Source organism: Gorilla gorilla, chromosome X (genome assembly GCF_029281585.2).
Source record: "Gorilla gorilla gorilla isolate KB3781 chromosome X, NHGRI_mGorGor1-v2.1_pri, whole genome shotgun sequence".
Taxonomy (NCBI): Eukaryota; Metazoa; Chordata; class Mammalia; order Primates; family Hominidae; genus Gorilla; species Gorilla gorilla.
In genome coordinates this window covers 42,170,231-42,195,480 of record NC_073247.2, presented here as the reverse complement: position 1 = coordinate 42,195,480, position 25,250 = coordinate 42,170,231, and the positions used below count along the sequence as shown (strand labels likewise).

General features: G+C 35.8%; 1 protein-coding gene across 11 annotated transcripts in view; it reads left to right on the top strand.

Annotated features, from left to right (window-relative positions):
- The window catches only part of DMD (dystrophin), a 2,091,067-nt gene that overhangs the window by 1,543,780 nt on the left and 522,037 nt on the right, over positions 1–25,250 (top strand). For all 11 annotated transcript variants that reach the window (XM_055376532.2, XM_055376533.2, XM_055376528.2 and 8 more), the window contains one exon: positions 8,729–8,883. In XM_055376532.2, coding sequence (XP_055232507.1) covers positions 8,729–8,883 — 155 coding nt within the window. The remainder of the gene's footprint in view (positions 1–8,728; positions 8,884–25,250) is intronic.

Here is a 25,250-nt window from a genome sequence, read left to right as displayed (position 1 = left end):
GTATATCTGCATGTCATTGACTACAGATCTTTTCTTATTTTTTCAAGTTTTATGAACACAGTTTTAGAAACATAGTCTCCATTTTTCTCTTTCATGAAGCTGCTTGCCAGCTATAGAAATGAAAAAATAGCCGTGTCTGTGGAACATAACTGCTACCTAGATGGGAGCCTCCATCACACAATGGATAGGGAGCTATTTTCTTTTATGGTCAAGATAGGCAGGTTCTGTCCTATAGAATATATTCTGAGATGTTACCTGTAGTTCAGAAAAACAGGGATATTGTTGTTCTAAACATTTCCTCAACATTTATATGGCTTCCTATTTATTAATAAGAGAACCTGTTCTTTATGTGTCATTATACTAGTTTATTCTAGCCCTGGTCCTGGTCCAGGACTGTCTGGAGGTATTAGAATTGCCCTACTCTATGTGAAATAAGGTCATATCTGAATAGGTATGTCAGTCAGCATAGGCTAAGCTACAGTAATAAGCAACCTCAAATCTAGAGGCTTAATAGTCTACATTTTACTCATGTTACATGTTCGTTGTAGACTGATGAGAGCATTCTACTTAGCTTAGTCACTCGGGGACCATGGCTGATGGTATCTCCATCTTGGTACATTCTTTCATGATCATAGAGGCAAGGAACATGGTTCTTGAGCCTTCTGCCTGGAAGTGACAAGTAGACAAAACCAGTCACATGGCCATTCCTGAGTTCAATGGGGATGCCAATGTATAATCTTCTGGCGTGAAAAGGCACTGGATATTTGAGAGCAATAATGCAGTCTACCACAATATGCTCATGGGGTCTGAAAAGGAGCTGAAAAAATGCCATTTTCTGGGCTTCTGTCCTCTGGCATTGTTTCTGGAATCGTTTCCACCCATCCATTTCCACACCCTCTCAACTGACTTTTCTCAGATGCCTGGGGTAGCTGGGTGATTTGTTAATTACAACATTGCTTAAGCCTTTTAATAAAGTCAGCAAATTAAAGAGAGAGCCCAGATAAAGAGAATGCTTTCAAAAATGTCATAATGAAATTAAGGTAACAAAGCACTTGGAGACCTCTCCTCCCTTCTTTTTGTATGAAACTTATTCCAAAGAAGCTGGAAGAGAAATGGGGCCTGAAAGTAAAGAGGGGAAAAATATACTGTATGCCATTAGTTTAATTATAAAAATTCATTACATGAAGCCATGTAAGACAGAAAATAATGGAACTCTAATGGGTTGGCCGATAACACATTTACTAGTCTGCTCTCAGCTTGTAGTCATTGTTGAAAGGACAAAAAAGTAACGACGTTGGTATGTAGTCTTCAAAGCTATTGTAAAGATTAATCATTTTCAGTAAGCCGGAAAATGAGGGCCATTTTCTTAAATAGTATGCCCTGTGTAGAGTGTTACCTTCTGAAACAGAGTTGTTTGGTAATGTCAGAGGTTTAATAGATGAGTCTTGAAGTTAATGGTGAGAGGCTTTACTTTTGAAATGGCTTTCTTACAGCTATTTTAACATTTCTGTTATAAATCCATAAAGAGGTTTTATAGGTCGTTTTAATTCACACAAGGAAGGAAGAAATTGTGCTTCTCTTTTCCCAATAAGGATTTATAGAACATTAATTCGTTCTTGGGACCAAATTGTTTAGTGATTTTCAAAAATAAACTATGTATTTTTCTGCTGTCTTTTTTTCAGAAATGCCTTACTTTATTATACATAATAATTTTCCAGTCATGCTATAATCATCAAGATTGTTTTATATTCTTCAAAGCTCAGTTAAAATAAACCCAATCCTTTTCCTTAAATTTCTTTATATGGATGCATAACTTCTTTCACTGAATTGAAATGAAACCTGAATTGAGAGTCCAGAAACCTGCATTTTTATGATGACTCTTTCACTGACTAGCTATGTCACCTTGAACAAGTCACTTAACCTTTCAGAGCATTTATATTCTCATGTGGACAATTATGGAATTGCTCAAAAAGGAAGAAGATATCAAAAGATGAAAGTGAATATGTAGGTAGGGGTCATATATTCGACGGCCTTGTAATCCAAAGAGAGAGGTTAGGACTTTGTCTTGCAGGTAGTAGCAAACCATTGAAAGGTTTTACACAGAGGAGAAATGAGGTTCTATTTGCATTACAAAAAGATCATTTAAGCAGTTGTATGTAGGTGGAAGGGTGGTTTGAGAGTGGAGGGAGGGAGCCAATAAAAAAGATTATTTTAGTACCTGAGCAAGAGATGATAGGGACGTAAATTAAGGTAGTGTCAATGGAAGTAGAAGATTTGGATAAAAGTAAAAAAACAAACAAACAAAAACTTATGATACAACTACCCAGGGAGTATGTTCCCTGCCTCCTGCTCCAGTTGAGGACCAACATATCAGATTGATCCAGAGACAGAATTTTGGAGAACATTAATATTTAAAGGACAGGCAAAAAAAAAAAAAAAAAATGCTTGAACACTCAGAGAATACAGAGGCGACCAAAAGAGTGGAAGCCAAGAAAGCAGAGAACTTCGAGAAGAGAATAGTCAGCAGCACCAGTTGCTGCAAATAAATAAAGTAAATAAGAACTTAAATCTTCCCATAGGCATTGGCTTTTGGTAACTGAATCAGTTAACTATTTTCACAAATGTGAGTGGCATATAGCAATAAGCCCATATTGCCTTTCATGAATTTACAGCTTGGGTGGGGTGGCACTTCTTCATGTTGCAGGTTGATTGGGGTCGCTCTGCTCCATATGTCACTCATTCTCCTCCTGAGATGAGTAGGCTAGTCCAGAGCATGTTTGTCTTAAGGTAATGGAGAAGTGCAAAAGGGATAGCCACACTGCCTAAATACATTTCAAGCCTCTGCTTGTGTTACTTCTATTAATATCCCACTGGGATTAGGCAAAGCAAGTCACATGACCAAGCTCAATGTCAAGGGCATGCTGTCTTTCGTAGGAAGAATTTCAAAGTTACTTAGCAAAGGGCATGGATACAGGGAGAGGTAAAGAATTGGGGCCAGTAATTCAATTTGCCATAGTGACTTCTGTCAGAATAGTTTTAGTGGAACGGTGATGGCAGAAGCCTGATTTTCATGAATTGGAGAGTGGCAGGAATGTAATCAAGTTGAGATAATGAGTGAATATCTGCCTTCTAAAGAGTGTGACTGTGAAAGGAAAGAAAATGATAGAGTGCAGATTATTGTTGTTGTTGTTGTTTAAAGATGAGAGAGACACTCATGTTTGAAGTCTCTAGAGAAGGTCCCCACAGAGAGGCAAGAAGTTGGAACACACAAAGAGAGAGGGAGTATGTGGAGGAGGATCCCAGAATAGATGGGTGCCCAGATGGTGAAATCAACTTCCAATAGCAGAAAAGTCGCCTCTTCCTCTGAGACTAGAGAGAAGGATGCAAGATGTAAAGTCTGATATTTCATGAAATGTATGTTTGATATATTAAATTTCCCCCTGTGGAATTGTAGGTAGGATCATTTACTGTGAGATTTCTTTCAGTTCGTGTTGTCAGGAATTAGTCTGTAAACCACATTCGATATTTCAAACAGAGGAAATTCAATACAGAGGACTGGCTGCTCCATAGGAATGAAGGAGCTGACAAACCCAACAGAGGACAGTGAGGCAACCCAGAGTTTAGCAACTTCAGGAAACTATTACCACCTCAAGGGCTGGGGAACCAACAAGTTTTACCAAAGCCCAGAAACCAGAACCATCGGGTGCTAATTCAACCAATGTAAGGTCTGCACAGCAGGTAATGGAATTACAGAGGGAGCAGCAGTCCAGTGGGAAATGGAGACAAAGGAGATACTGCCAAGACAGAGAGAGAAGGGGGATAATTATCTTGTTTCACCCTTTCTCATGCTCTTCTATCTCCCACTAGTGTGTCTCATGACTTAACCTAGTTAGAAGCCAGCTAGCAAGAAATCCCAGGAAATTCTGACCTTCTATGGGAGTTAGTACATCTCAATACTGAGTGGAGTAGGAAATGGGTAGAGAATGGATCGAAGAGCAAATGACCTCTTAGTGGTTAGCTAACAGAGTTAAATTTTTCCATGAATCCCTTGGTTCATGAATGTAAATACAGTATCCAAGGAAAAATAACAAATCCAACATGTAGAACTTTTTGTTCATAAACATATTAGGATCCTGTTTTACAATTTTCCAAGCAATTGCTTGATTTTGACACTTCAAGACAAGCCGGAGGCATGGTCAGAGCAAGTAACCCCATCCTAGTTTACAGATGACAAAACTCGGACTTACAAGGTTAATGACTTCCTTAAGATCAAACTGCAAAACAATGGACAAGCAAAACTTCCTGGGAAGATGTCCTTTCATTACTCTGCACTGCCTTTCTTGAAGTTCCTTTGAGACACAGTCATTAAAAATTTAAATAATAGTTCACCCAGAACAAACATTTATTTTACTTGTAGGTGAATATCACAAAACACATTTTAAAAGGAAATTTAACCAATATTCAACCTTAAAATTTTAATGATAGAGCTATGCACTTGCTTTTATCTTCCAAGTTAAAGGGAGAATTTTAGAGTTGCAGCATTTCTAGACAATGTCTATAAAACAGCGAGCTACTTGCTTTGCATTCAGAAGGGGCTCACACTGTGGGGAATATAGTTTGACTCATTAAAATTAGTAGTAGATGTACTAGCAGTAGTAATGATGATGATGAGGCTGATGATGATTAATATTTATTTAATCCTTCGGGCACGCCAGGCACCTTTGTAAATGTTCTCCCTGAATTCTCTAAGTTAACCCACCTAATCATATTTCCACATAAATACTGTTAATATTCCCATTTAGCAAAGGAGGAAACTGAGGCACAGAAAAGATAATTAACTTTCCCATTTGCCACTAAGTGATCACGCCAGGATTCAAACCCAGCAGGCTCATTGTATTGCTCAGGCTTTTAGCTACTCTTTCTCTTCCTCCTCTCTTTTCTACCATGTAGGGTCAATATCACTAAAATAAGTTCTTACAAATAAATGAGAGAAGACAAACAATTAAAGTAGAAAAAATACTCAAAATTCTTTAAATTAATTCAGGTTGTCTCATAGTCCGCAATCACTTTTTCTACCTAAAATACTGTGAATATATTTCAAGCACATAGTGCAGTAGCAGCATAATGGGTTTGAATATGAAAAATTTCTTTCCTGGTTGGGGAAACAATCTTTTGGGGATTTAGCATTTTATATTCTTCATAGAAAACATACACACACACACACACACACACACATATACAAGGCAATCTTTTTTTATAAGCTAGTGCTCACAGTATTTTAAATTTCTTCACACACCATGATCACCACACAAGCAATTCCCTGTGGTGTACACCATTGTAAATGGAATTCAGAAAGAGAAAAGGGTGTGTGTGAAGTCTGTTGTATTTTTGAATTTACACTCCTTCTGAGGTCTGGAGTTATCCCAGTAGTAAATTTCACAGCAGTAGGCAAAGCTGGTCAAGGTCATGGTTCCTAGTGTGAATGACAGTTGGGTAAAGCCCAAGGTGGGCGGGCAGAATATTGCTGTAGGAGAAAGGGAAAACATTCTGTGTGGGGAATGTCTTTAAGAAGGGAGAAAAAAAAAAAAGGCTACCTTTGAGAACCTTTGTGTTTATATAAGGGCCTGAGCCCCCTCAATGTCAGTCAAGGTCAGTGGGGGTTTTACTTTTTAATCCTACATCCTCACAAAACCTGGGCAGTATTCAGTGAGGGTTAGCACTCAGTCAAGATTTCCTTAGGTATAACAGTCCTAACTTTCGCTGTGAATACAATTTTGCAGAAAAATATATGGCACGCGTATTTCTACCTTTCACGCATTAAAGTACATCAAAAAGTTCTGGTTTGACATCAAGCCTCACTCTTTACTACTTTGTTTAGTAGGAAATCTGTCATTTAACTCTAGCTTACTATTTCTTTCAGAGATTTTGGAAAATTCTAGGATATGTTATAATTTATAATTTTAGGCATTTTTATGATCTATTGATTATGTTTTTAGATTCATTGGCACCTTCTGCATTTTATGTTTTTTAATTTTAACAGCTTTATTGAAGTGTAATTGATATACAAAAACTGCATAAAATTATATGGGCTAGAACATGTGCATATACCCATGAAACCATCCAAATAGTATAACCTCTTATATCTAGACTTTTCAAACAGGAACCTATGAGTGATGGGTGGCTTCCAAGGTTATTTAACTTGCTTGAGTAAAATAAATGATTTTAATTATATATTTACTAAAAATTTTGTTTTTATTTTGTATTCCTGAGCTTTCACATATATGCTCTGATACTGGTCCATCATAAGTATTTTATTAATAATTCAGTGTTTTATAAAAGGAATTCATTTGAAAAAAGGTAACCAAGTTATTGGTCTCAGTTTTGTGGATGTTTATGCTATTAATTAGCAATTTAATAGATGAGAGATAATAAGCTCTTCTTTTAAAATGCAAATAGCACCCTCTGGATACTAAGGGCCAATTACATGTTATTTCGTATCTTGGAATACATTTCTTTTATCACTTTAGGTTTGGCTTAAGTGAGGAGGAGAAAGAAAGAAGTGGTAATTTTGTACCCTAGGATATTTCTAGAAAAGGCAAGCCTTTGGCAGAAGTTCCCTCAGAAGGGCTTTCAAATAGTGTGAGCATCTGAAAAGTGGAGAATAGAAACTGTAATGCTTGATAAAAGGAGTATGGAAGACAAGGCAGGCATTCCACACGGATAAATGTTAATTGTTTTGTAATAGCAGCAGCTATGCTCTGTGCCTTTAGACACTGTCCTCTGCTTTCATAGCAAAAGTCAGTGTTATTGGCATTAGCTTCTTGGTAATAGTTTGGTAATCTGGATCTATTTGCTATATGCAGTAAATACTATTACTTGGTTTGATTCTAGGATGTTTTAGTTAACTGAGAAATTACATTATATATAGATTGTATATGTTCAATAGGAGTTCACCAAACACGCTGAAATTATGCTAAGAATACTGTTTGATTTTTATTCTGTAAATATCATACTAACGCAAAAGAACAAATATTAAAACAAAAATGATTTTTCTCCTCAGAAGCATTATTTTCAATTTCTTCCATTTCGTGTTCAGCTCATGATTATGTATTCTTAGAGATAAACACAGTGTAGTTAAAAATTGTGTTCTGTTTTTTACACAAGAAAATTGTGCTCTTTTTACAGTGATTACTGTGCACATTTGCTACATATTGGACCATTGGAATGATGTATTATGTTCTTTTAATGTCCCTGCATTAAACATCGACATTGTTTCTCTTTTTTTTTTTTTTTTTCCGAGATGGAGTCTCACTCTGTCGCCCAGGCTGGAGTGCGGTGGCGTGATCTTGGCTCACTGCAACTTCCATCTCCTGGGTTCAAGCAATTCTCTGCCTCAGCCTCCCGAGTAGCTGGGATTACAGGAGACTACCAGCACACCCGGCTAATTTTTATATTTTTAGTAGAGACGGTGTTTCACCATCTTCGCCAGACTGGTCTTGAACTCCTGACCTCGTGATCCACCCGCCTTGGCCTCCCTAAGTGCTGGGATTACAGGCATAAGCCACCACACCCGGCCTGTTTCTCATTTTTTTACTGCTTTGGTTAATGAAGATTTTAAGTCATATAGTATATTGATCTTCTTTTGAAGATTTTATCAGGATAAAGTACCAAATGTGAGATTATTGAGTCAATGGGAATAAGTATTTGTATGTCACTTGGTATCTATTGCCAAATTGTCCTAATAGATACTGTCCCCAGCAGTAATACATGAATGTGCTAGTTTTACTGGTCTTTTCAGCTTTGGATTTTATTTTTTGTTAATTTAATTGGTGTCCAATTGTACCTTTTCAATTTAATACTCTATTTTTTATTACTTGAAAGTTAACTTTTTTCTTTCTAAATAAAATCATCCCACTCTTTCTCTTGTTTGAACTACCTGTTCCTATTCCTGTGTCCATTTATCAATGACTTAACCCATCCTATTGAATTTGATATAACTATCTTAACAATTAGTATTATCTTAATGCTTAGAAGCCTCATCTCTGCACTTGCAGAAATGTTTAATAGAAATTTCAGGTTGATATGCTTCGAGATAAAACCTACCATTAATTGACTTCTTTCTTTGAAATATGTTTCAAGTGATTTGGTTTAGTAAGATTCTTATATTTTGACTTTTATTCTAATTTTAAAGTAAGGAATTCTAAAAGTATTTTGATCCTTCAAAAAAGTTCGTGACTAGAATAACAGTACTATTCTTTTGTTGTTCAATATTTTCTGTATGCAGGTTTAGTTGAGCGCCAGTAGATGGCACTAATTACATAAACAATTGAACAAGTTAATGAAGAGGGAAAGAAATGTATGAGGCTTTTTTCGTTCAAATGTTGTTATATGTCACATATTCAACAATTATATATGAGCTTATTTTTGTAGTTTTTTTCTCTTTTGATAAAAACAATTAAGCCCACTTTATTGCCAATTAATTGCTACTAAGTTGAAATACTTGATACTGGTTATTGCTCAAGATGCTGCATTTGAAAAGTTTGTCCTGAAAGGTGGGTTACCTTATACTGTCATGATTGACTAAATCATATGGTAGGTTAAAAGCAATCTAATATATGTATTCTGACCTGAGGATTCAGAAGCTGTTTACGAAGTATTTTAAGACATTCCAACTAGAGATTTCATTAAAAAAACTGACATTAATTCTCTTTCTCATAAAAATCTATAGCAGTTGGCCAAAGACCTCCGCCAGTGGCAGATAAATGTAGATGTGGCAAATGACTTGGCCCTGAAACTTCTCCGGGATTATTCTGCAGATGATACCAGAAAAGTCCACATGATAACAGAGAATATCAATGCCTCTTGGGGAAGCATTCATAAAAGGTATGAATTACATTATTTCTAAAACTACTGTTGGCTGTAATAATGGGGTGGTGAAACTGGATGGACCATGAGGATTTGTTTTTCCAATCCAGCTAAACTGGAGCTTGGGAGGGTTCAAGACGATAAATACCAACTAAACTCACGGACTTGGCTCAGACTTCTATTTTAAAAATGAGGAACATAAGATCTCATTTGCCCGCTGTCACAAAAGTAGTGACATAACCAAGAGATTAAACAAAAAGCAAAATACTGATTTATACCTAGAAGAGCCATTTATCAGTCTACTTTGATAACTCTATCCAAAGGAATATCTTTCTATCTCATCATGGCACACACTGCCTTACCTGTTATCTGATAAATAAGTCACTTTGGGATTCATGATGGAGTTATAGCTGTCCATGGTCTCATCCTAGTATCTCACTCCACACACCCAGTGGGAAAATTTGTGGAGGGCAATATGACTCATCACTTCATTTCCCATTATATGTGAATGGAAATTAACAGCGCTTATAGACAGTATCTCCTCAAACTAAGCCTTGTATCCTTATTATACCTCTGTTGATCTCTAGTGCTTTTTTCACTAGCATTTATTCCAATCATAAATAAAAATATAAATTATGTAACTAATTGTTAAATATTTGTCCTTTGAATTAATCTAAATGCCATGAGGGCAGAGATTTTGTCTTTCTCATTTGATACATCCCCAGGTCCTGAACCACGTGATATAATAGGGAGCTAGTAAATGTTTTTTGAATGATGACTCCCTTTGCAGAATGTACAATTACCTTGTGCAAGCTGAAAAAATAGCACCTGTACAATATGAGGAAGACCACGGTGAAAAATAATTGAGTTCCAAAATATGACATCAATTACTGAAAAAATAAGCTCGGTGATTTTTAACAAGAAGTAAAAGTCACCACTGGGGCCAAAACAGATTTTGAACTAAGAGTAGGAAGTCTTAGGAGAAGTGAGATAATGATATATGGAAATTAAGAGGCCAACTAAATTTTGAAACTGAGCTAGACATTAGAGAGTAAAAACTCCTGTGAAGCTGAATTTAAGCTAGTCACCCTGGGGAATAGAGCAACTCTAATCCTGAATTCCAGACAGTAGGTGTATAGATGGAAAAGACCATGGAAAAGAAGATTCAACCTAAAGTTGGGAAGTTTTAATTGGAGCCCTATGAAAAAGACCCTGGTGGAGAAAGGGCAAACTTGAATATGGAGCTGATATTTGGAAAAATTCTCATAGTAACTACTTTTTCTCAATGGCAAGGCTTGGACTTTCTTCTCAAAATACAGATCTTCTATGTGTTCAATTAAACAGGGACAGATTAGGTTCAGGAAGAATTATTCACATGGAATCAATTGGTATCAGAGAGTCAACCATTAGATCTTAGTGGGAAATATCTGCTTCTCAAAGAGAAGTCTTTTGGGGAAAGCAAATTAAAGTCAGAGATTAATTTGATGAGTTTAGGGAATATAAACTAAGGAGCCAAGAAAAAAGCTTGCTCATGGTATGAAACTAGAGCTTCAGGACACTGATCTATTCTATCTATACTACTCTTTCTGACAGACCCCTCTCTTCATTCTCATGCTCCTTGATGGCCCAAGCAACTCTCTCAGTTTTTTAAAAAATTGTTTTATTAAGGTCTTTGGATTCTTCATGGGAATGACTTCCAGTTTATATTTTTTGGCTTGGTTCCAAAAAGCTATCAGCTAAGGAATGCATATACTTACTTCCCCTATGGGTAAAGTAAATGAGAATTTTAGAAGCCAACTCACATTTTTAGCCTGTACAGAATCTGCAATTCACCAAGCTACTTCTGACTCATGTCTATAAAGTTCTTCCCTGTTCTTTTCTCACTTCACATGTACTCTTTTTGCAAGAATTCATCCACTTGTGTAGTTTCAGTCTGTTGATGACTACGCATCTATAATTCCAGCTGAGAATGATCTTTTGAGTTTTAGACATGTAGATCCTGCTGCTTTCTTTCGATGTTAATGTCCCACAGGAACTTCACATTGAAGAGGTCCAAAGCTAAACTCATCTTTGCCTTCTTCCAATCTCTTTCTCCAAATGCAACCTACTTCTGTTGTCCTTGTCTTAGTCCTTTTCGTGCTTCCGTAACAAAATACCACAGACTGGGTAATTTATAATGAACAGGGATTTGTTGGCTCATAGTTCTGGAGGCTGGGAAGTCCAAGATCAAGGGGCTGGAATCTGGTAAGGGCCTTCTTGTTGTGTCATGATTCCATGATGGAAGGTGGAAGACCAAAAGAGAGAAAAAATGGGGCCAAACTTGTCCTTATATGAAACTCACTCCCACAATAATGATGCTAATACGTTCATGAAGGCAGAGCCTTCATGTCCTAATCACCTCTTAAAGGTCACATTTACTACTGTTGCAATGGCAATTAAATTTTACCATAAGTTTGGGAAGGGAAAAACATTAAACCATAGCATTCTGCCCCCTTTTCCCCAAAATTCATGTTCTTCTCAAAGACAAAATACATTCATTTCATCCCCAAAGCCCCAAAAATCTTATTTCAGCATAAACTCAAAAGTGCAATCTAATATAAATTAGATATGGGTGAGACTCAAGGCACAATTCATCCTGAGGCAAATTCCCCTCCATGTCTGAGCCTGCAAAACCGAATCAAGTTCATCCCCTCACCCCCTACCCTTCCCAGCATCAGGTAACCACCAATCACAGAAAGTTTTATTGATAGTCCTGCTCTAGATCATCTTTGTCTATGTTCACTTTAGCTATTTATCCTAGTGTTCCATTATTGGAATACTAAGCATGTGGGAATTATTTATATTCTACTGTTCAAGGTCATCACCAAGGTCTGATTGCAAAAATTCAAAAAATTGCAACCTTAGGCATAAATGGGTTAAGCAGTTTAAGGTACATTTATAATAATTATTTACTATGCTACTTCAAAAATCTTATTGCCTCTATTTATAAATAAAAAGTGTTATCTTTACACAGTGGCTTGTTGTAATGCATTTACTTGTTTCTGCCTGATTTTTTCTATTTATACATTTTCTTTTTTATTTTTATTTTTATTTTTTAACTTTTAAGTTCAGGGGTACATGTGCAGGTTTGTTACATAGGTAAACTTGTGTCATGGGGGTCTGTTGTACAGATTATTTCATCACCTAGGTATTAATCCTGGTACCCATTAGTTGACTTTCCTGATCCTCTCGCTCCTCCCACCCTCCACACTCTAATAGTCCCTAGCATGTGTTGTTCCCCTCTACGTGTCCATGTGTTCTCATCATTTAGCTCCCACTTATAAATGAGAACATGGGGTATTTGGTTTTTTGTTCCTGTATTAGTTTGATAAGGACAATGGCCTCCAGATCCATCAATGTCCCTGCAAAGGACATGATCTCATTCTTTTTTTATGGCTACGTAGTATTCCGTGGTATTTGTGTTGGTCTCAAAAACTACAACTATGACAGGATGGCATTTTCACTTTTGTTGTTATATTAAACTCATCTTAAAAAGGAAAGATTAATAATATCAATATTTGGGTTATGGAGAAAAAGTATCTCATATCTTTGAAAAAGTTCTGTAACTATAGCTTTTTAGGTAGGAGGGATTCTGTGGAAAGTTTTCTGATTACATCATTTCTCACAGTTCAGGTTAGACACCATTTTACTATGAAACACTATTGCATTGCCTGCACTGAGACTTTCAGTCACATGGAGAAACCTAGGCAAAATTTTTATACACTTGGAAGAATATTTAAATTAGTAATAAAATCTTTAGTTTTAAACTGTTGAATGTTAAATAAGATATAAAATGTACTTGAAAGAAATTTGCTTTGATATCAGACACTGCCATGTTGCAGTTTCAAGACATAATAAAAAAGTAAACTGATGTTTATATTTTGCTGTTTTAAGTTTATTAATACATCAGATGAGTCTTCAAATTCTACAGTGGCTTTTGATATGATCATTTTTACTTTCCATTTTATATAGAATAAATATAAATAGGCATTTATGCTTAAAAGGAACTAATCTATCTATGGAAAAAAGAGAAGGCTGCTTCTCAACTAAATTGTACAGTTTAGAAACCCAGATCTGAACACAGATTATTGTTGTGACCTATGTAGGAAAATATGTTGTTTTCCTTATCATAGTCCTTATAGAGTCCATGATAACATATAAAGCCAGAAATGTGAGCCTCTGCAAGTTCATTTCTTTGTCTTCAATCTCTGTGAATAGATATGAATTTGTGAATAAGATAATATTAGATGTGATATTACAAATTATTGTGAGAAGCCTCTAAGGATTAGATTTTAAGGACTGCCATCTGGCTGATGACTTTATGATGACACTGTCATGAGATTTCATTTCCTTATTTCTATTCCAGGATCACTCTTTAAACAAGAAATAAGCATTAATTCTGAATTGTCTGCTTGTAGCTGTATGAGGGCTTCCACAACTGCCAACTAGCCAGGTACAAACTCATCAAGCAGAGGAGGTGGTCCTTGCATCAGAGGGTTAAACATGCCTAGAAGTTCCTTAGCTAAGCTCCCAGATACTAAAAAATCCCTCTAGGTTCTAAGAAAGATTCAGCATGTACATGTGTGTACATGTATGTGTGTACATGTATACATAATACGTGTATATGCATATGCATGCGTATACATACAAACACATTTTCTTCCATAACATCTCAGTATTCTCTGTTCTTTATAATAATGTTTTGTATTTTAATGATCAAAATTAATAGTTGATCATCTGAAAAAATTTTAACCTGTTTTCTCCGTCTTTGGCAACCTTGAAGGCACTTGTAAGTCACTCTTTGCTTCTCTATTCCTAGGTCCTTTCTCATCTTCATTGCAACAAGAAAAGAGAAAACAATTGAGCCCTATTTTGTGTGTAGCAAGGAGCTACTCTAGTTAAACACTAGATCTCTTTTACATTCTCCAACATGTTGTTTTAGTAATTATTCTACTTTCTTTTTCTGGGATATTCAATTTCTTCTTTCTTTTTGCTCCTCCCCTTTAGCAGGCCAACATACTCAAGTCTCCCTCATCCTAAGAGAACTTTTTTAGTATATCATTTTTTTCTATCCAGCTGTACTTGCTTCTGTTTACTATATCATTTTTAAGCAGTAGTTGGCATTACTGTTTCCTGTTCTTTAGCTACTAGTTGTACTTTGACCCACTCCAGTCTCACTTCTCCAGCACCACCACTTTATGAAAACAAGGACTTACTAAGATCATCAGTGACTTTGTAATAGCTAATTAGTGTATTTTAATTCGTCCATCTTCTTGACTACATTTTAACATCGATCCTGTTGGTCAACTCTGCTAATCAAAACTTTATCCTCCTTGGTTCCCAGAACAATATTATCTTGAATATCTCATTTCTCTAATCATATAATAATTGTGAGGTGCTTGGCACAATGCCTAGCGCGTAGTAAGAACTCAGTAAAATATCATCTGCCATCAACATCATAAAAATTAATTTACTTACTCAACAAATACTTTTGTATGAAGTTTGTGCTAGGTAGGCCCAGTAATTGGTAGTTGGTATAGAGCAATGAAAAGCCCTACCCTCATAAAGCTTATATTCTTGGAAGCAGAAGTTGGAAGACAGACATTGACAAATAAAAATTAAATACATGATGTGTCAGATGGTCATACACACAGTGTGGAAGAATAAAGAGGAAAACAAGTGGAGAGAGAGAGGGAGGTGGAAGAGGAGTGCTGCCATGAAAATGTGGTAATCAAAAAAGGTCTTACTGAAAAGGTGGCATTTAAGCAAATTCTAAAAGACCTGAGGATGTGGGCCATATGTATAATTGGGGGGGAAAAAGTAGTCCAGGAGAGTCCTAATAAGTTAAAATGCCCCAAAGCAGGAATATTCTTGGCATGTTGAAGGAACTTTAAAAGGGAGATGAGTTAGGCAGAAAAGGATCAAGCGAGCAGGAAGGTAGTTGACAATAAATTTAGAGGGGTAACTGGCATCTGATTATATTGGCCTTTTAGGCCTGTGGACTTTAGCTTTTAATCTGAATGAGATGGGAGTTATTGGAGGGTTTTGAATGGAGGAGTGACATGTTTTGTCTTATCTGGCTCCTCTGTTATAATAGACTAAACAGAAGTAGTGAGACCATTAGGAAACTGTTGTCATAATTCAGTCAAGAGATGACTGTGGCTGGGATCAGAATGGGAGAGGTGAATGTGGTGAGGAGTGGTTGGATTCCACTATATTTTGAGTACAGAGCACAACAGATTTTATAATGGAATAAATTTAGGTGTGAGAGAAAGAGTCAAGAAGACTCAAGAATTTTTAGCCTGAGCAACGGAAAGATGGGGTCATCATTTACTGAGATGGGGAAGGCTCCAGGAGTAACATATTTTGGGAGGAAGATGTGGATATGTTACATTTGAAATGCCTATTATACATCTAGGAGATGTGTGGAGTAGATAGCTGGATATATGAATCTTAAGTTATGGGGAGTAGCTCAAGATACAAAGTTGGGAGTTGTAACAATGATCAGTGCAAGTTCTCTGTCTTCAGTGCAATTTTAAATGTTGATGTTCCATTCTTAATTGTCTCTCTTCTTTCTCTCTGCACATTTTGAGTAGCTTTGTCTGTTGGCTTCAGTTAACATTAAGACTCCTCAGTGTCAACTTCCATCTTACACTCTTCTCCTGATCTCCAGAACTGTACTTTCTGCCACCTAACCTACATTACCACCTGGATATGCTACAGGCTGCAAAATGTGTCAAGTAGAATGCATTATCTTGCCCCTAAAAGAAAGTTAAATTTTCTGTGTTTTCAGTGTAGTGTAATTGTCTAACTTAATTGTCTCTAAAACTGGAAACCTAAGAATTACCTTCTACCTTTCTCTTTATCTCTCTTTCCCAGTCTACTGACACATGTGTTAAATTGGCTTCCAAATTCTGTGAATTCTACTTCAAAAATTGCTCTAGAAACAATTCCCTCTCTTTATCCCTATTGTCACCTCATCCTAAAGCCTCTTCATCCTTTGTAGATTTCTGGGAGATTGTAACCAACTTTTCTCTGTTCTGCCAGTTATCAAGTCTTTACACTCATTTGACATTCACAACAGCCTTGGATCTGTCTTCCTTAAAATGAATCTTCTTGCTTCCCTTTGATTCCAGTGCTTTTTTTTTCCCCTCCTGAGACTTGATGCATGATATTTACATGTATGACATGTTTCCAAAAGCATTCTCAAAATTTTCTGAAAGTAAAAACAAATGAAAAAGTAAAACATTTTCCTGGGAAGAAAAGCAAATAGTGTTATACATTTTTGCTTGTTCGTTTGTTTGTTTATTTAGGAGAGGGACAAACATTAGAACTTCATAAGAGTCTTATATGCTGTATCTACAAATACCGTCCCTTGGCAATACAATTTTAGAGTTCCTTTTCTGGAACTACTTAAGGAGTGTTTTATGATCCTCAGCAGACTGTTATATTATTTTATAGCCATACCTTTTATTTGCTGAGTAATTGTACTCAATAATTGTTTGTAAATTGAATGAAACAATTCATCAGATGTTGGGCACTGAATGGCTTTGGATTATTTCCAGAAATTTAAAGGATAAAGATTTGCTGCCTTCAAAGCTATGTACAAAAATATGATAGAATGCTAGCAGGATATTTGTTTAAAATACAACCTTTATTACATTGGGGCCTGCTCATAATATATATGTGGCACATTTTATTTAAAATATTAAAGTTCCTGGCGGGACATGTCCCCATAATCCCAGCACTTTGGGAGGCTGAGGTGGGGGTGGGAGGATCACTAGAGGCCAAGAGTTTGAGACCAGCCTGGGCAACATAGTGAGATACCATTTCTACAAAACATAAAAAAAAAAAGCCAAGTTTGTAGTCCCAGCTACTTAGGAAGCTGAGGCAAGAGGATTTCTTGAACCTAGGAGTTCAGTTCAAGGCTGCAGTGAGCTATGAACATGCCAGTGTACTCCAGCCTGGGTGACATAGTGAGACTCCATCTCTTAAAATTAAATTAAATTTAAAGCTACAAATGACCCCAAAGCCACCAGTTCAACCCTCTCGATTTTGAATACCCTATTTTAAATTCCTCTTATGCGAAATGTACCTTCTAGTCCATTTTAAGGACTGAGAGGATTTGGTATGTTAAAAAATTCAATCCATTATCAACTCCTTTAGGTACACTTAGCAGTATGAAAATGTGTCTTTCGGCTCTTCAGGAGAGAGTCATATGTATAGTTACAAGACAATCCCATTTTTATATTGCTGAGACCCAAATCTTCCCAACTGATTATGAAGCATAAGAACTCTTCGGAGGTTTAAGTGAGCTGAGATTGTGCCACTGCACTACAGCCTGGGCGACAGAGCAAGACTTTGTCTCAAAAAAAAAAAAATTCTCTGCATTCTACAGTAGGGTAATATAACATCTATGATGTGAAATCTTGGGGCTCCGGGCCAGAGAGTGTCATATCCATATGGATCTAAAAGGTTCATAGTGGTAACAGCCTGCTTCATTTTATGTCATCTCCTTTCAAGTAATTAGAATGTTTCTAGCTTGCAGGGATTGCACACAAAGGGAGACATTTGGAACCATGTCATTGGTGATTTACTGGTGTGGAAAATTACCTGGTGATGTAGCCAAGTAGTCATTTTCATTCTAACCCAGTCCTACAGTCCTGAACTGGGCTGAACCAACGCACCAAAATATATGCTTAGAAATGCTCCTATGTATCAGTTTTCCCAGGAAAAACAATAGTATTATAGAAAACTTACCATTGTTTTCCTAATAAAAAATTATAGGATACCAACAGACTGTTTTTTGTTCATAAATTTAATATTACAGTATCAAGTATTAAAGCAAATGGGAGAAAGTTTTTCTTATTTGGTTTAATTGAACCATTAATGTTAGCTACAATACCCATCATGTTAATTTTCAATTATATTTATATTTTCATTTTATTTCTATCTGTATCATTCTCAAAAAGACTTCTTTAAAACATTCAATAAAAATAGAATTTAGGTAGATTTATTTTTAGAAAGTTGAGTTTTTTTAATAAATGAATATAATCATCACTTGACTTAATTTTTTTCTGTACAACTCTAGAAATCTTATAGTTTTGGGATCCTTTGGCTTTATTCAGTATATAACAGGGATCTGTTTCCTTTCTCTAAATCATTAATTCAAATGATTTCTTATATTAAAAATGTTTGGACATATAGGTATTAATGAGTTTTATGAAATCTAATCTTTCCAATTTCCCCCTAAAAAGGGATGTCATTTAATCAGTTCTAGGTTGTGATCAATAGCAGATTTTTTTTTTTTTTTTGCAGCCCCATTTCACCCAGTAGGGAAACCTGATATCATCCTTGACTAATTGCAGCAAAGAGCCTGGCTCAGGTCCTTTGTCTTATACAGAGTGTTTATAGATTCTTGAGCCCAGCAGAATCTGAACTCCTGGCTACTGTTACCTACTTCCCAGCCCAGGCTCCAAAAGCCCTATGTCTGCAGCCCCGTGCACCACTGTGTGTTTTTGTGGCATTTCTGAAACACAGAGCTACTTAACTTGTTTCTAAGCCCAGATTGTGCCTTTTTGATTTTCTATTTTGGTATTTTATCTACCATTTTTCTGTGTTTGGATGTTTCTTCTATACTTTGAAATAACTTCTTTCCTTTAGTACAAGTGATTCTTATTGTAGAAACTATCAAAAATTTACAAATAAAGAATCATTCTCAACATTCTTAGCAGTTCCTTCTATCATATTTTTGCAAATATATTTTCGCCTATTTTTATTTTACTTACTCCCTGTTTATTAACAGTTAAAAGCATTTTCAGATAGTTTTATTTTTTCATTTAAAAAAATCTTACCACATTTTTATTAGGAAGGAAATGGACAGGTGTTATCTTTTCAATAAAAAACATGGGGGAAATAATTTCTTGAAGTACATAGTGACATTCTTCCAGCCAATGTTTTATGCTGTGGTCATTCCGTCTGTCATCAGTATTCATAGAAAGAGATGAAAATTATTTAAATTAACTAGGAAATCAATTCCCCATTCAAAGCAGTGGTTGTGTGTTTCAAATATCTTCTAATAGTCAGTTTCACACTTAGCTTTATCAAATTCCTAATTATAATACTCATTACATCACTCTGTGTCCAGTCAGTGTGTTTATGCCACAGAGCAATTAAAGCAAATCAGGTGAACCAAATTCAATCATCTTTGTAGATAATAACCTACGTTGCTTAAACTTATGGCCGCTCATACAATTACTGATGGATTGTCTTTTTCTTTTATATTGCCAGTATTTTAAATGTCCTAGTGAAGTTGGGGTAGCTGTTGAACTTCAATTTTATCACAACCTCTTTTTTAAGATGTATAAATGAAAAAACCCTCCATGAAATGACCAAATACAGTTTTCATGCTGGGACAAATTAGATGAATAATAATCATAAATTCATAATGATTATTTATGATTTTATGTTTTTATAGTGAGATATGTTTTATTGAAATGTGTTATATAAGTGATACTTAAGTTTCCTATTAAAATAGAAATGCTAAAATGGCATTGTTCTCTTTAGCTGTGAGTCTAGCTTTTGACCTCTGCTTAAACAGAACTGTTGTTCCATCCCAAATCTGCAACTCTGAGGCCTATGCTCCCTTCACTGCTGTCTAATGGATACCTATCAATTTGGAAGGAGGTTTCAGGCATCTATTCCCAGTAATCTAATCTCAGCTCTGTCCTTTTCAATATTTTCATCAGTGGCTTGGATGAAGACATAGATAACATTCTTATCAAATTTGCCAATGCCACAAAGCAGGGAGAAATAGCAAATATAGCAGACAAGAGTATCAGGAGCCAAAAAGTTTTCAACAAATTGGACTGGTAGGCTGAATATTGAAAGATGTAATGTAAATGCAAGGTGCTACGTGTGGGTTCAAAAGAAACATAAAACAAAAAACCCATCTAACTTAGACTGGGCTCCCTGGAAATAGACTAAGATAGAGAGTTGTGTGCATAAGGTTTGTTGAGGAGTGTTCCCATGAGATACATGTGTAAGGTTGTAAGATAGGCAAGATTGCACAGACGAAGAAGTGCAGTGAAGCCTGCAGTGCGTTGCGGCCTCATCAGATTTTCAGGGGAGTTCTGGAAATTGCACGGCCCTTTAGAGACACGCTGAATTGAAGCAAGGGATCTGGACCTTTGTAACCCAATACTAGAGAGTTAATGGTCCTGGGTCACCCCATGGGAGAGAGCAGACTGGAGTAAGATTGTTACCTATAACTGAAGGCAATTTCCAGGGAGGGAGGCAGCTGTGAGCTGTTAGTAGTCAATATTCCAACCAGCTAGGGCATGAGGTCTTGGCAGAGCAACAGTGTACCCAAGACCGCAGTGTTACCCAAAGTATGGTCCTCTGACTGGCAGCATTGGTATCACCTATGAGCTCACTAGAAATTTAGATTTGTAGGTCCTACCCCATCCAACTAAATCAGAATCTCTGGGGATGGGACTTGGGGAACTTTTAACAAGCTTTCAGGCCTCCAAGTTATTTCTATGCATATTAAAATTTGAGAACCACTGCCTACACCAACCAAAAACATTCCAAATATGGAGATAACATAGAGTTTTTAGCAACAATAATCTCCTTCTGTTTCACTTCTCTCTTTACACACACACACACACACACACACACACACAACACACAATGTGATAGAACAGTGGGAAAGGAAAGCCAAAGGGGATCTTAGGCTGAATAAATTTAAGCATATAACCTAGTCCTAAGAACGTATATTTCAGCTTAATAGAGAGAGGAATATTGTTATAAAGCTGTCCAAAGATGGAACAGGCTGCCTTGTAAAGTTGTAGAAGTATTCAGGAACAGGTTGGTGATACCTTGGTGGTTGTATGGTATAACATCCCGATCTTCACATACTCATCATCTAGAGTGGGAGTTTTCTTTTTCCAAATGGGGTTTTGGCAGAACTAGTTCCATTGTATCTTAATAAGTAATAACTCAAGAAAGGGTCCTAAGGATGAAAAAAATGATTAGGTAATATCAAGTTAAATCAAAGCAAACAGCCTTCTTTCCCATAGGAGTAATCAGACCCTTACTACAGTGCATGCTTGGTGAATCAACAAAGTATGTGTATTTATGAAAGTATGGGGGGAAGGGATAATCTGTATAGTATGCATCCCTTCTAAAAGTTTGACCATGAAAACAATTTCTCAAGAATCTTATACAACACTATAGTATCTGGTCCAATACTATACGTAGAACATGCACTCAATAAGTGTTTGTAAGATAGATAGCATAGCATATAGGCCAGGCCACTGAAGGGAAATCATCTCACCGTGAGTTACCTGAATAGTATTCTCTAGTGCCATTAGCTCAATTCTTCACGTAGGCATAAGCCTATACATTTGCCATACTAACCAAGGGAATTTGTGTTATGTGAATTTTGACTCTATTCAGACATTTTTTCTATGACTCCTCCAAGGCTGTTATTCTTACCTCATATTCTGGTAGAAGTTTAAGGACTTTTTTCTGGGAATATTGATTAATTAGCTAGCTAGCTAGAGACAGAGAGAGGATAGAGATTGATTCTCTGGCAGAGCCTATTTGAATCATATTGAATCTTTTATTTTCCTGAGACTTCCCACAAGGAGGATGGAGGAGAAATTATTTAGAAATCCACCGAAGTAATCAGGGATATCTTCAGTAAAAGAAGCTATACTTAATAAAGTCTCTATTTTAGCAGATGGCAATCAACAATAGAGGCAATAGACAATAGAGTCTATTAAAATTTCTGGGATCTGCTAATACGTTTTTCTTTTCCCTGAAACAAATGCCATTAACCCTCCTTGACACTCTGTCTTCATCAACATTTTAATAGAATGGAACTAACTCATAATTTTGAGGATTTTTTTCCCACACAAAACCTATAAACCACACCGCGCTAATGATTACTTTTAGCCTAGTTGCTAGGTTGCTGCTGGTAACAGTAAAACTTATCCTGACAGGTAGGCAATTCCAGAAGCCCAGCCAAGCACTTGGTGTGTGTGAATAAACCCCCATACACTTCTCATGTAGAGTAACCCTGGCCAACCCATAACTCTTAGCAACTATTCCTGGTGGACGGACCTGGTCTACTCTAAGAAGAGGCCAAGGTTCTTTAATAGTGCCGTTGCAAGAACCAGAATTGAAAGTCAAAGTTCTAGCAAGATTTTGCAGACTCCTTGGCAAACCAGTGGCTTGGGACTCATTCTTGACTTCAAGCCCTTAATTGATAATGGTAGGACAGCTTGCTTGGGCTGGGTTCTGCTCCCTGGGATATGCACTGTTTGCCAAATGAGTAGCAGGTGGACAGACATCTTTACAATTTGCTGTCCCATATTCTAAATGAACGTGACATTTTATAGGTCTGAGTTAACCTATGAAGTCACCAATTTCAATATCAAAATATTCATAACAGAGAAAAGGATACTGAGGCACAGAGAGTCTGTGACTTTCCTAAGCTCAAAACACCAGTTTGTGTTAATTCTGACACAGAAATTCTTGTATTTGCTATCAGTCTCCTTTTTCTTTGTGTGTGTGTGTTTTTACATTGCAGCATCATTTATATGATGTTAGGTTCTGTAATTTTTTGAGAATTTTCTCACATAGAATGATGTGTTACTTTTTGATATTTCAAATAGTTCTAGTAAGTCTTTTCTACTTTTATTAGCGTATTAACATACTGGCTCTAAGAGGGCATCTCACCACATCTTTGCCATTCTTCCTGGAAAGGCAAGTTTCTCTCCATCTTCTTTTTTGTATTCCAAAGTTTTGCCAAAGTTTGCTTTTGAAAATGGGTTACCTGGCAGAGCTTTATTATTCTAACTTTGAAAGTACAAGTCAGAATCAGACAGTGGCAGTTAGATACGCACTACTGTGATTACTATATAATGAAAGTATCTATGGTGAAAATACTGATATTGACATATATTTGCCATTTTCTAATTAAGTGCTTCAGTAAAAATTAAGCACTCACTCTTTGCCAGATACTGCAATAGATATTGAGCACATTGAACAAAATTCTCCATATACATATATATGAGTCTACATTCTATGAAAGTATAATGTTTTTCTGAGAAAAGGCATAATATTCTATTAATATCAGCTTTTGCTTCTTCCACCATATATTGAAAGAATTCTGAATACTGTTATAATTTAATGGGAGAATCTAGAGAATTCTGTATTTGCTTTCACTGCATTGATGAACTAAGATTTTTAAAAAATGTATTCTTCATAGAACTACTTTTCCATATTTACCTAATATTACTCTTATATCATTTGAGCATGTATTTCACTAACAAAACAAATGTGCAATGTTATTAGTTCTAACATCAAAATTACACTGATACTTTAATTTTTATCCTATTATTTTTCATGCAGATTAAAATAATTATAGCTGAATCACATGTTGCAAGTTTTAAGAGCTACTTTAAAAATATGTGCTTCAGGAAAGACATGATTAGATGGGGAAATGGATGATGTTCATATTTTCAAATGAAAAATTTTAAAAAAGTGCCTATCACAAACACTAATTTTTTACATATATTATCAACTACTAATATATCTACAAGAAATACCATTTTTCCCTACAAAAAATCTTAACAATAATTATTAAACTTAGTCCTGGAACCTGCTAATATAATCGGACAAATGTTGTCAATAAGAAGGTGAAAAAGAAAACATAGATAGTTTATCAAACTATAAAATATAGTTTCTCAAAACCAATTTTTCCTATTGACATTTATTCAGGAAGGAAAATGGATGAGTGAAATGAACAATGGTCTCTAAGAGAGGTGGGAGATAGCAATAAATTCAGACCACGTTTCCTGTCATTACAGCAGGGAAGTAAAAGAGCTACAGTCAACTCTAGAAAGTACTTGGGGGAACTAATGATTCCCTGTAGACCTGTGATGTTTTTGAAATTTAATTAAACAATTTGATATACACCGCAAAGCGAACAGATAGTCAGATCAAAATCGGAAGAACGATTGTCTGAATGGCATCCATTTTTCCTAGATGTGCTGTCCCGTCCTGTGTCAATTAAACTTTCAGGTGATCTTCAAACATATTTCCAAGTAAAATGTATTGCAGTTACCCTATAAACTGGCCTCTTCCCCAGCACTGCTTTTGCTGTGGTCAACTTTATTTCTTTGGGCTCACAAAACTGATAGAGCAAAATAAGGAAAACGGAACATTGGATTAAAATAAATTAATTCCCATTCTGTGACTAACTAAAAAAAAATGATAACTATGCTTCTGTGAACATTAATAAGAAAATGAATAAGGAAATGACCAAATTGTTCAGTGGACAACTTGTATGGGATTTTTAAGTATTGTGTCATCATCAATGTTGTCAATTAGCATATACTTTGAAATCAACTAAAGCAAATCAGTTGACTAATCATTAAGGGTCTTTTTAAATGACAACATCTAAACAGCAAATGTTTTATTTTGGAAAATCATGACAGCACAAGAATGAGCCAGATGTTTTACAACATGATATCCATAATTTGAAGTATGTAGTAGTCACTCAAAGGATTTCTATTTCAGTTTCCTTATGATTTGGCTAAGCTAGAATTTGGAAAAACACTTTAAGGTAATGTGAGAAACAGCAAAATTCAATATGTGGATTTTTTCACTAAAGCTTATTTCTGATTATTTTTTACAAAACTTTACTAGGTATATGTTAACTTCATGACACTTATAGCAGTGGACCGTAGTTTTAATAAAATGTGAATGTATACTCTTTTCTCAATAATATTAAAGAATGTTGACTTTCGTGAGGATATTTTTATTTTTCTCAACATTAAGAACTGTCAAAGATTTAATTCTACAACAGAAGATGTGAATTTTGTTTTCTAAAGGAGAACAGAATCTATAGAAGAAATGTTGCTCATAGTACTCAGATTGTTGACTAATCTTCAAGGAGAAACCGTCAATTAATTTACCGAGAAGTAATAACATTATCTTTTTCTTCAATTATGCACATCCACAGAGATTTGGGGCAAAATCCACTTAAATGATATTATACATAATAGATGAGTATTCATATGTTGTAAGAGTCCTGGCTTCTTTCCTGCAAAATGATTAAAACTTGGATCAGAAACCAATTAAAAATCCATTCTAATTCCCAAATGTACTAATTCCCAACTGTACTATAAGAAAAATAAATATTTCTTCTTGAGGGATATCCATTAGTTAAGGATATTCATAACATGGTGTCTTGTAGGAAATGTTAATCTTTGGGTGAATAGGGATGTTTGGGAATAACAAGACTCAAAGAGATGTTGCACTTACTCACTTTT